We start from the raw sequence: 13,043 nt of genomic DNA, 5'->3' as shown, positions 1-13,043 counted from the left end.
AGGTCATAGGTACCTGAAGAGCTCTGAATGGCCATATTTGAGGAAATTTGAGTGTCAAAAATGGAACAATAAAAAGAATTCATAAGTACACAATGATACTTTAAATAGGCAGGGTGGTGCTCTTCCTTAGAGAAGAATGCCAATCACAAGAGGGAATAAAATAAGAAAATCACCATCAACATTACTACTTCAGGCAAGGAACATCAACCAACAGGGTAAAAGTGCAAATGGGTATGTATAGTCTCAACGTATCATCCCATAGATTATCTACCACTTTAACCAAGTGATCAAACTTGGCTGACATCATCAATAATGGGACAAACTGACACTGTGAATCCCTTGATGAGATGCAATGAGAAGGGGCATCACTTATCTTGTACTCTTATACTCTTATACTCTTGTCAAAAAATGTTTAACTTGAATCTAATGATAAGGGAACAATCACACAAATCCAGATTCTAAGACATTCTATAAAACCCTTCACAACTATCAATGTCATAGAAGATAAATTAAAAAGGTGGGTAGGGCTGGCAATGGTGGCTCAGTGACAGAGTTCTCGCCTGGTGTGCCAGAAACCTGGGCTCAATTCCTGGAGCCTGCCCATGAAAAAAAAAAAAAAAGTTGAAAAAAAAAATGGGGGGTAGAGAGGAAGCAAGAGAAATTGCTCTAGATTAAATGAAATTAATAAGAAATGACCACTAAAAGCAATGCATGACCCCTGATTTGACCCTGAATCAAGAAAAAAAATTTCCCGTTATAAAAAATTTTGTGAGAATAACTGGGATAATTTGAATATAGACAGAATATTTGATACTATTGTAAAAATATCAAATTTCTTGGGTGCTGTGGTTACGTAAAAGAATATCCTTGTTCTAAGGAGATAGAGATAAAATGTCATGATGTCTGCAATTTTCTTCCAAAAGGAATTGTATTTATATGTACATGTGTGCACACGTGTGTGCAACTTAAGGAGATGAAAGTAACCATGGTAGTAAGTTAACAACTGGTAAGTTAAGTAAAGGATATTTAACTTTTCTGTAGATAATGAAACATTTTAAAGTAGACAGTTGGGAGAAGAGTATAAGACAAAAGAAAAAAAATTAATGCTGAGATTTTAAAATTGTAAAGCACAAAAAAACTGCAAAGCACAAAAAAACCTGTAAGCACATAAAAGGGAATGGGGGTACAAACATACTGTACCATGTTACTAGAAGACTTGATAAGGATGGGAAGAGCCACTCTTAGGGAAGGGAAAATCAGGCATCTTACTATGGGCCCCAAGTTTTGGAGGGAACAATAGCAGTAGCAGCATTAGAAGGAAGAGGAGACAGAATGAGGTGGACGCAAGCAGCTAAAATATAATTAGCCATTATGTATAATCCTCTTAACATGTTGCTGGATTCAGTTTGCCGGTATTTTGTTATAAAGATTTTGCATCTACAGTCATAAGGGATACTGATCTATAATTTTCTTCTTTTGTGATGTCTTTATTTGGCTTTGATATCAAGGGAGTGCTGACCTCATAGAATGAATTAGAAAGTGTTCCCTTCTCTTCTAGTGGTTGAATGAGTTTGAAGATTAGTGCTAATCCTTCTTTTAAATGTTTGGCAGGACTCACCAGTGGGGGATGGAAGAGGGGGAGAGAAGCAGGAACCTGTTAATAAAAAGACTATAAAGAAAAAAAGAAAGAGAAAAAAGACTATAATTATAAAAAAATTAAAACAAAAAAAGACAAATGGGGAGTTTGGAACACTGCCTAGATATTTGTTGACACAGAGGAATTAGTTTACTTAGGAGTAATTGTTACTATGTTAAAAAATAAGTCCTTTCTCTTAAATAGAAACACTAAAAATATTTACAAATCAAATGATACAGTGCCTGGAATAATCTCTTCAAAATAATTCAAGAATGAAATAAGATCAGCTATAATGTAATCATGTGAACAGGGATTGGGGCATAAGATTTATTTTGCTTGTGTCTTTACTTTAGTATATACTTAAAATTTTCCAGATTAAAAAAAAATAAACAAAAAAAGAAAAAACGAATCAAGATAAAGAAGTAAAAATGGGTAATAAAAGTGGGAGAGAAATCAGTGGGTGGATGAGACTCAGAAGGAAAGGAAAGAAATATCTAGAGATTTAATCTGCTAGAGTTTCCAGTTAAAAACATTCACAAGATTTAATGCTTTATAATGTTAGTTTTTATTCTTTTCCTTCTATCTCTGATAAGATAGCTATGACATTGTGGAATTATCTAATATAATTAATTTAGCTAATATGCAAAATTGTTTAAAAGGGATTAAATGAAAGCAATTTTAAAAACAGAAAATAATGAACAAATAAAAGTTTAAAACAAGAATATAAGCTTCATTAGGGCAGGGATTTTGGTTTTTTTTTTTCCTTTTTAATTACTAGAATAGTGCCTGGCACCTAGGTATTCAATAAATATTTGTGGAATGAATGAATGAATAAAACAAGACATCAACTGATGATTCTAAAGTAGTCAGTGAAGAGTTATGAAAACTGGCACCAATCCAAATAAGTTTTCCTAAGAGTAGTAGAAAAGAAAAGTAGCTGTGAAATTCCCACATATTTCTTTATTAGCAGGCATTTCTGGCCTTGAAAGCTCTACTCCCAGTATACTGTGCTCCACAGGGTTTCCCAGATAAATTTCATTTTTAGATTAGAAAAACAGAAGAAACTAATTTACCAGGTATCATAGTAGATCTGTTTTGCCTATATTACATTATATAACAACCATAGCAACTACTTTGGAGTGAATATTATCACTATACTTAAAAGAAGGAAACTAATATGGCCAGATAAAGTCAAGCAGTACCAAAATTTGAATTCAGGGGAGTCTCTCGTGTAATTCTTCACGTCAGTATACTAAGCACCCTTAAAATAAATGCTCCATAGAAAAATGTAAGAACTTCATTTTCTCTCTGCTTCACATACACTCCTATTTAAAAAGGATTAAATTCATGGAGATTACTGTGTATAAAAACTACCACTACTTCAAAACATTTTGCTATGGGAAAGAATGGACATCATTTGGACAAATCCTTCAAATTTTATTTCAAGAATTACTACTTCCAAAAGTTCAAAAAATAAGGGCACAGCAGCCTGAATATGCTTAATGTAATTCAAAACTGCCAATATCTCTAGGCATAAGAATCTTCTAGCTTTCAGAACTAAACTGCCACGAAACGTAAACTCAAAAAAATAAAAATAAAAATAAAAAAATATAATAATTAAAAAAAAAAAGAAAGCTAAACCCAGCTACTAACTACCAAGTACTGATAATATACCATAGCCATGACACATTAGAAGATATTCTGATGACTCATGCTTTAAAAATAAAAAGACTGCATAATGTATAAAGGGATCTCTCTGTTTAGAGTTTCTTCCAAGATTCATGTCCAAGAAAGTTAGATAAAACTAGATCGAGAATCTTTTCTGTATAGATCCAAATAGACTCTTGTATATAAATCTACAGTTATAGCTAGACAAAGATAAAACTTTCATTTCATAAACATATTTATTATTTGTTATATATACTTGGCTCTTAAATGTTTCCATCAAAAAAATTATTTTGTGTTTTTGCATGAGGAAGAACAAAGGAATGTCATTACTGCAGGGTGCTGAAAATAGATGGTAATTAATATTTTGAAATTTTACCTTATGTGTGAGACTAAAGCAAAAAAAATGTTCATTTGGTACAAAATTTATATTTTGACTAGTGCATTTCCTAATATAACTTATATAGACAGCTTAATTGAACACCATAAGTACATAGAACCTTGAACTGGGCATGAGATTTTGTAGGTTTGTCCAGAGAGATACCCTGATAAATTCCAGAGTGATTTGAACAGTGAATGAAAAAGTATTTAGCAGTCCCCTTCGGGGAATGGTGAGAACGGGGGAAAATTCAACTTCCCCAAGTTGAATTCTTGATATTTTCACAAGCAGTGTGGACAACCAAAGCTACAGACTGAGTCCCCAGTCTTGGGGTTTGTTCATATGAAACTTAACCCCACAATGGATAGGTCAAGCCTACTTAAAATTAGGCCTAAGAGTCACTCCCAAGAGAACCTCTTTTGTTGCTCAGATGGGGCCTCTCTCTCCAGCCAACACAACAAGCAAACTCACCACCCTCCCCCTGTCTACGTGGGACATGACTCCCAGGGGTGTGGACCTTCCTGGCAACGTGGGACAGAAATCCTGGAATGAGCTGAAACGCAGCATCAAGGGATTGAGAAAACCCCTAGAATGAGTTGAGACTCAGCATCAGTGGATTGAGAAAACCTTCTCAAACAAAAGGCGGAAGAGTGAAATGAGACAAAATAAAGTGTCAATGGCTGAGAGATTCCAAACAGAGTCCAGAGGTTATCCTGGAGGTTATTCTTATGCATTAAATAGACGTCACCTTGTTAGTCAAGACTTAGAGGAGAGGCTAGAGGGAACTGCCTGAAAATGTAGAACTGTGTTTCCAGTAGCCATGTTTCTTGAAGATGATTGTATAATGATACAGCTTTCACAATGTGACTGTGTATTTGTGAAAACCTTGTGTCTGATGCTCCTTTTATCAACCTTATCAACAAAAGAGTAAAACATACGGAATCAAGATGAATGATAGGGGGAACAAATGTTAAAATAAATTTAGAGTGAAATGCTGGTGATCGGTGAGGGGGAGGGGGCTATGGTATGTATGAATTTTTTTCTGTTGTCTTTTTATTTATTTTTCTGAATAGATGCAAATGTTCCAAGAAATGATCATGATGATGAATATGCAACTATGTGATGATATTGTGAATTACTGATTATATATGTAGAACAGAATGATTAAAAGTTAAAAAAAAAAAAAATTTTGGTTTTACCTGAAGATGCTTGTAACAGCACAACCAATCCTGTAGGTCGATCTTCAGAGGAGGGGCCACTCTGTCCACAAATAACACAGTCATATACTGTCTCAGAAACTTGCGGTTCTGCTGTGGTTATCTCCATAGGAATATCTGTCTCAGGAGAGTCTGAAGAAAGGAAGTTACAGCTCTTAATTTCTATGGAAGAACAAAATCTCTCTTCAATGAAAATGTGAAAAAAAAAACAAATCAAGTTAAAATAATTTAGAACTTCAATACGAAGAAAGTTACATAGTAATAACACTACAAAAAGTTATCTTGCTAGTGTAAAATGTTTCTCAGAAAACAATGGACAAAAAATGCAAGGTTGACATAATTAAAGACTTAAGTTTAAATAAATTTCCTTCTCGCATCATTCACACATAAAATTGATAAAACAGAGGAAAAGATATTTGTATCAAAAAAAACTTTAAAATGTAATGTTTTAAGGGAAGAACGGGTGGTTGTTTTAATTTCCCTTGAATCACCTTAGAAGGGGAATTTATAATAAAATGGCAACTCTTGGAAGAAATGGTAGTACTTACTAGGAGATAAACGAGGAAAGAACACTTTCTCCCTTGCTCTAAACTCTGGCAGTTATAACTCAGCAATAACTGTTATCAAGAATATATTTATTTATATAGGGAAATAATTTAGATATGACTATATTATAGCTTAAAGTATAATTACTATAGAAAATACTAGCAATTCTCTGTTGATGGAATGTCATTAACAGGAAGAAATAAAATACCGAATCAAGAATGACTTTCAGATAAGAACCCATAAAATAATGAAGATCAGTGATACTATCTGGCTATGATGGCACAGAAATAAGTACAAGGAATTGGGAAGACCAAGGAAAACAGAAGTTAGTTTCTGGATGTTTAAAAGACAATGACATATCTAAGTAAATAAATAAAACTACATGTCAGAAACAGAGAAAGACATCAACTTTAAAAAAACCCATTAATATAGACATATATCTAATATTTATTAAGAATGCCTGAGAGGAAAAGGGGCAGGAAATCTAAAATAGAAATTTGGATAATATTATACTATTGAAGGAAATAAAAAAGAAGCCAATAAATAAATTAGAAAAAAAATTTATAATACGTGAAGAGTAACAAAAAGTAAAATATCTATGAAAATAAGATTATTGGATCAAAATGAAAAGAAAATTTCAAAAGAAAGAATGTACCAAAGGACATTAAGATTTGACATGAGATTACCTTCAAATTTAGAGAGAAAACTCCAGTACAGAAAAGAGGTGAAACTGATTATTATCAGTTCAAAAGAGAACATAGAAAAACCTGATTTGAAGTACAATGACATAATCCAGTCTCACATTACTTTAAGTGGCAAAGAAAAATCATTTCATTAACCCTATATCATACAAAAAGATAGTTTTCCTTTTATTTTGACTTGGTACAATCAACTTGAAAATCATAAGGAAAGCCTACAATCAAAATGCATTACCAAAGAAACTGTAAAAGTATCTTTTCCAGAGTTTTTAAAAAAAAGAATAGGACTTTGGGAAAGATAGGGTAGTAGGGTAGGCTGGACTCACCCCTGGTCAGAAGGACAAAATAGGCAATGGAAAAAAAACAACCAAGACAACACACAGTCCCTGGGGGTGAGTGATTGAAGAGTGTCTTCACAATTTCATAGGGAGGAGAGAGGCAGGGAGATCAGGACAAGGAGAGCAGGGCAAGTCTGTTTGGCCATGAAGAGGAGGGAAGGCTACCTAACTCATTCTATGAAGTCAACATCACCCTCATACCAAAGCCAGACAAAGATAAGAGAAAAGAAAATTGCAGACTAATCTCTCTAATGAATATCGATGCAAAAATCCTCAACAAAATTTTTGCAAATCAAATCCAGCATCACATTAAAAGAATTATACACCATGACCAAGTTGGATTCATCCCAGGTATGCAAGGATGGTTTGAAATAAGAAAATCAATTAATGTAGTATACCATATCAACAAGTTAAAGCAGAAATTCTACAACTGAACAACAACAACAAAAAAAACAATTTAAAAATGGGTGAAAGAGCTGAATGACATATCTCCAAAGAAGACATGCAAATGGCCAAAGAGTACATGAAAAGGTGCTCAACATCATTAGCCATTAGAGAAATATAAATCAAAACCATAATGAAAATTGATGGACCCTTATCAAGGTTCACAAAAAGAAGAAAGAGGATGCAAATAAATCAAATCAGAAATGGAAGCAGAGACATAACCACTGACCCTGAGGAAATAAAGGAGGTAATGAGAGGATACTATGAACAACTTTATGCTAATAAACGAGACAATGTGGATGAAATGGACAACTTTCTAGAAAGGTATGAACAACCAATGTTGACTCAAGAAGAAGTAGACAACCTCTGAATCACAAGCAAAGTAACTGAACCAATCCTTAAGAAGCTCCCAAGAAAGAAAAGTCCAGGACTAGATGGCTTCACATGTGAATTCTACCAAGCATTCAAGAAAGAATTAGTATCAATCCTGCTCAAACTCTACAAAAAAACTGAAAAGGAGGGAAAGCTACCTATTTCATTCTACGAAGCCAACATCACTCTCATACTAAAGTCAGACAAAGACACAAGAAAAGAAAACTACAGACCAACCTCTCTAATGAATATAGATACAAGAATCCTCAACAAAATTCCTGTAAATTGAATCCAGCAGCATGTTAAAAGAATTATACACCATGACCAAGTTGGAGTCATCCCAGGTATGCAAGGATGGTTCAACATAAGAAAATCAATTAATGTAATATACCATATCAACAAATTAAAGCAGAAAAACCACAGGATCATCTCAAATGATGCAGAAAAGGCATTTGACAAAATTCAAGACTCTTTCTGTTGAAAACACGTCAAAGGCTAGGAATACAAGGGAACTTTCTCAACATGACAAAGGGAATATATGAAAAACTCAAAACTAATATCATCCTTAATGGGGAAAGTCTGAAAGCTTTCCTCCAAAGATCAGGAACAAAACAAGGATGTCCACTGTCACCATTGTTTTTCAACATTGCGTTGGAAGTTCTAGCCAGAGCAATTAGACAAGAAAAAGAAATACAAGGCCTCAAGGTTGGGAAGGAAGGAAAACTCTCACTGTGTGCAAATGATATGATACTATATGTCGAAAACCCCGAAAAATCCACAGCAAAATTACTAGAGCTAATAATTGAGTACAGCAAAACGTCAGGTTACAAGATCAACACTCAAAACTCTGTAGAGCAAATGAAGCTGAATGTGAGAATGGTAGAGAGGGGAAGCCTGGGGGTACAAATGAATTCAGAAAGAAAGATAGATGATAAAGACTGAGATGGTATAATCTAGGAATGCCTAGAGTATATAATGATAGCGACTAACTATACAAATTTAAAAATGTTTTTGCATGAGGAAGTACAAAGGAATGTCAATACTGCAGGGTGATGAAAACAGATGGTCATCAATATTTTAAAACTTCAACTTCTGTATGACTAAAGCAAAAAATGTTTATTTGGTATAAAATTTATATTTTGACTAGTGCATTTCCTAATATAACTTATGTGGACAGCTTAACTGAACACCATAAGTACATGGAACCTTCAGTAGGGCATGAGATTTTGTAGGTTTGTCCAGAGTGATGCCTCGATAAATCCCAGAAGGATTTGAACAGTGAATTAAAAAATACTTGCAAATTAAATTTGCAAATAAAATTGCCTTGGGGGAATGGTGAGAATGGGGGGAAATTTAATTTCCCTAAGTGGAGAATTCTTGATATTCTCACAGGCAGTGGGACAACCAAAGCAATAGGCTGAGCCTCCAATCTTGGGGTTTGTTCATGTGAAACTTCACCCCGCAAAGGATAGGCTAAGCCTACTTAAAATTAGGCCTAAGAATCACCCCCAAGAGAACCTCTTTTGTTGCTAAGATGTGGCCTCTCTCTCTCAGCCAACATGACAAGCCAACTCACTGCCTTCCCCCTCTCTACATGGGACATGACTCCCAGGGGCGTGGACCTTCCTGGCAATGTGGGACAGAAATCCTAAAATGAGCTGGGACTCAGTACCAAGGGATTGAGAAAACCTTCTTGACCAACAGGGAGAACAGAGAAATGAAACAAAATAAAGTGTCAATGGCTGAGAGATTCCAAACAGAGTCAAGAGGTTCTCCCGGAGGTTATTCTTATGCATTAAATAGATATCACCTTTTTAGTTAAGGTGGAATGGAGAGGCTGGAAGGAACTGCCTGAAAATATAGAGCTGTGTTCCAGTAGCCATGTTTCTTGAAGATGAATGCATAATGATATAGCTTTCACAATGTGACTGTGTGACTGTGAAAACCTTGTGTCTGATGCTCCTTTTATCTACCTTATCAACAGATGAGTAAAAATAAGGATTAAAAATAAATAAATAGGGGGAACAAGTGTTAAAATAAATTTATTAGATTGAAATGCCAGTGATCAATGAAAGGGAGGGCTAAGGGGTATGGTATGTATGAATTTGTTTCTGTTTTCTTTTTATTTCTTTTTCTGAATTGATGCAAATGTTCTAAGAAATCATGATGATGAATATACAACTATGTGATGATAAAAAAAAATCTGTAGTGTTTCTATAACTAGTAACGATCAATGTGATGAGGAAATTACGAAAAAAATTCCATTTACAATATCAACCAAAAGAATAAAATAAATTTAACTAAGAATACAAAAGACCTATACAAAGAAAGCTACAAGAGATTGCTAAAAGAAATCACAGAAAACCTAAATATATGGAAGGACATATAGCGTTCGTGGATTGGAAGACTAAATACAGTTAAGATATCAATTCTACCTATATTGATTTATAGATTCAATGCAACACCAATTCAAATCCCAAAAACTTACTTTTCAAAAACAGAAAAACCAATAAGTAAATTTATCTGGATGGGCAAGGTGCCCCGAATAGTTAAAAATATCCTGAGAAAGAAAAATGAGTCAGAGGTCTCACACTACCTGACTGTAAGGCATATTATGAAGCTACAGTGGTCAAAATAGCATGGTACTGGCATAAAGATAGATATACTGACCAGTGGAACTGAATAGAGTGTTAAGATATAGACCCTCTCGTCTACAGACAATTGATCTTTGATAAGGCAGTCAAGCCAACTTTACGGAACAGTCTCTTCAATAAATGGTGCTTGGAGAACTGGATATCCACATGCAAAAGAACACAAGAGGATCCGTATTTCACACCCTAAAGAAAAATTAACTCAAAATGGACCAAAGACCTAAACATTAGATCTAAGACCATAAAACTTTTAGAAGAAAATATAGGGAAATATCTTATAAAACCTGTAATAAGAGGCAATTTCTTTGATCTTACACCCAAAGCACAAGCATTGAAGAAAGAAATAGATAAATGGGAACTCCTCAAAATTAAACACTTTTGTGCATCAAAGAACTCCGTCAAGAAAGTAAAAAGACAGCCTACATAATGGGAGACTATATTTGGAAATGACACATCAGATAAAGGTTTAGTATCCAGAATATATAAAGAAATTCTTCAACTCACCCACAAAAAGACAAATAACCCAACTACAAAATGGGCAAAAGACATGAAAAGACACTTCTCAGAAGAAGAAATACAAATGGCTAAAGGCACATGAAAAGATGCTCAACCTCCCTGGCTATTAGGGAAATGCAAATCAAAACCACAATGAGCTATCATCTCACACCCACCAGAATGGCCATTATCAATAAAACAGAAAATGACAAGTACTGGAGAGGATGTAAAGAAAGAGGCTCACTTATTCACTGTTGGTGGGAATGTCAAATGGTACAATCGCTGTGGAAGGCAGTTTGACAGTTCCTCGGGAAGCTAAGTACAGAACTGCCGTATGATCCAATAATACCATTGCTAGGCATCTATTCAGAGGACATTTGCACACCAATGTTTATAGCAGCATTATTTACAATTGCCAAGAGATGAAAACAGCCCAAATGTCCATCAACAGACGAGTGGCTAAACAAGCTGTGGTATACACATACAATGGAATATTATGCAGCTGTAAGACGGAATAAAGTCATGAAGCATCTAACAACATGAATGGACGTTGCAGACATTATGCTGAGTGAGATTAGCCAGAAACAAAAGGACAAATACTGTATGGTCTCGCTGATATGAACTAACATTAATGAATGAACTTGGAGAATTTCAAGGAAGAACAGAGATCATCAGGAGATAGAAACAGGGTAGAGACTGGGAGACTGGAACTGAAGGGATACAGACTGCACACAGGACTGACTGTAAAAATTCAGAAATGAATAGCACAATATTACCTGATTGTAGCACAATAATGTAAGTAGGCTGAATGAAGCTGAATGTGAGAATGAAAGAGGGGGGAGGGCTGGGGGCACAAATAAAACCAGAAGGAAAGATAGATGATCCTCAGATGGCATCATTCTAGGAATGCCTAGAATATACAATGATAGTGCCAAATGTAAAAATCAAAAAATGTTTTTGCATGAGGAAGAACAAAGGAATATCAATACTGCAGGGTATTGAAAATAGATGATCATTCATAATAAAAAAAAACTATAGTAAGATATCACTTCACACTCACTGGAGTGACTACTATTAAAAAAAATTTACAAAGAAAACAAAAAAATAAATGACTAAAAGAAAGAATAAACAAACAAACAAACAAACAAATAAATGTAACATGTTGGAGAGGATGTGGAGGAAGAGAAAAACTCACTCATTGTTGGTGGGAATGTGAAATGGTACAGCCAGTATGAAAGAAGTACCTCCTCAGACAGTTAAGTATAGAATTACATATGACTTAGCAATCCCCCTTCTAGGTATATACCCAAAAGAATTAAAAGCTGGGACTCAAAGAGATATTTTCACACCGATGTACACAGAAGCATTATTTACAATTGCCAAAAGATGGAAGCAATTCAAATGTCCATGCTCTGACGGATAGATAAACACAATATGGTGTATGTATACGGATAGATAAACACAATATGGTGTATGTATACACACACACACACACACACACACACACACACACACACACACACACAATGGAATAGTATTCAGCTATGAAAAAGATGAAGTTCTGATACATGCAACACCAAGAACACACCATGTTGAGTGAAAAAAGCTAGATACAAAATGACAAGTATTGTATGCTCTGATATGAATTAATTAGAGTGAGTAAATTCACAGAGTCAGAAACTAGAATATAGATTACCAGGGACCAGGTAGTGGTAGGAAAGGGGGAGTTAATTCTTAGGTGGTACAGAGTTTCTGTTTGGGATGATGGAAACGCTTTGGTAATGTATAGTTGTGATGGTAATACAACATCGTGAATGAAATTAACACTGGTGAATTACATTTCTGAATATGGTTAAAAGGGTAAACTTTATGCAGTATATATGTAACTAGAATAAATATTAGTGTTCAAAAATATAACTATAGGACTGTACAACCCTAAATGTGACTAGGATTACAGTTAATAATACAAATATAACAATATTATTACCAGTTGTAACAAATGTACCACACTAATGCAAAACGTTAAAAATGGGAGTGTATACATGGGAACTCTATACTTTCTGTATGATCTTTCTGTAAATCTACAAATTCTCTAATTAAAAAAAAAATCTGCTTACATAATAACAATTTGTGACATTTTACTGATAAATTTTTGCTACTTAAATAACTTGCACCATACCATAATCTGATCATAATTATTTTATTAAAAGGCTGCATGTTCAAATGTACTAAGAAAGGATGATCATGCATCTATGTGATGATGTTAAGAATTAATGATTGCATGTGTAGAATGGTATGATCTCTAAATGTTGGGTTAATTTCTTTTTTTCTGTTAATTAAAAAAAAAAAAAAAGAGAAGGGATAATTGGAGATGAAGGGATACAGACTGTACAACGGGACTGGATATAAAAACTCAGAAATGGACAGCACAATACTACCCAATTGTAATGCAATTATGTTAAAACACTGAATGAAGCTGCATGTGAGGTATAGGTTTTTTGTTTTTGTTTTTTTTGTTTTTTTCTTTCTATTATTGTTTTAATTCTTATTCTGTTGTCTTTTTATTTCTTTTTCTAAATCGATGCAAATGTACTAAGAAATG

The 13,043-nt window shown here is 34.2% G+C and overlaps 1 protein-coding gene across 7 annotated transcripts in view; it reads right to left on the bottom strand.

Moving 5' to 3' along the window:
- UBR3 (ubiquitin protein ligase E3 component n-recognin 3) overlaps positions 1–13,043 on the bottom strand; it is a 296,599-nt gene that overhangs the window by 102,742 nt on the left and 180,814 nt on the right. For all 7 annotated transcript variants that reach the window (XM_077154105.1, XM_077154106.1, XM_077154107.1 and 4 more), the window contains one exon: positions 4,880–5,029. In XM_077154105.1, the coding sequence (XP_077010220.1) occupies positions 4,880–5,029 (150 nt within the window). The remainder of the gene's footprint in view (positions 1–4,879; positions 5,030–13,043) is intronic.

The sequence above is a fragment of the Tamandua tetradactyla genome, chromosome 3 (genome assembly GCF_023851605.1).
Source record: "Tamandua tetradactyla isolate mTamTet1 chromosome 3, mTamTet1.pri, whole genome shotgun sequence".
Classification (NCBI taxonomy): Eukaryota; Metazoa; Chordata; class Mammalia; order Pilosa; family Myrmecophagidae; genus Tamandua; species Tamandua tetradactyla.
This window is presented reverse-complemented; position numbering and strand designations above follow the sequence as displayed.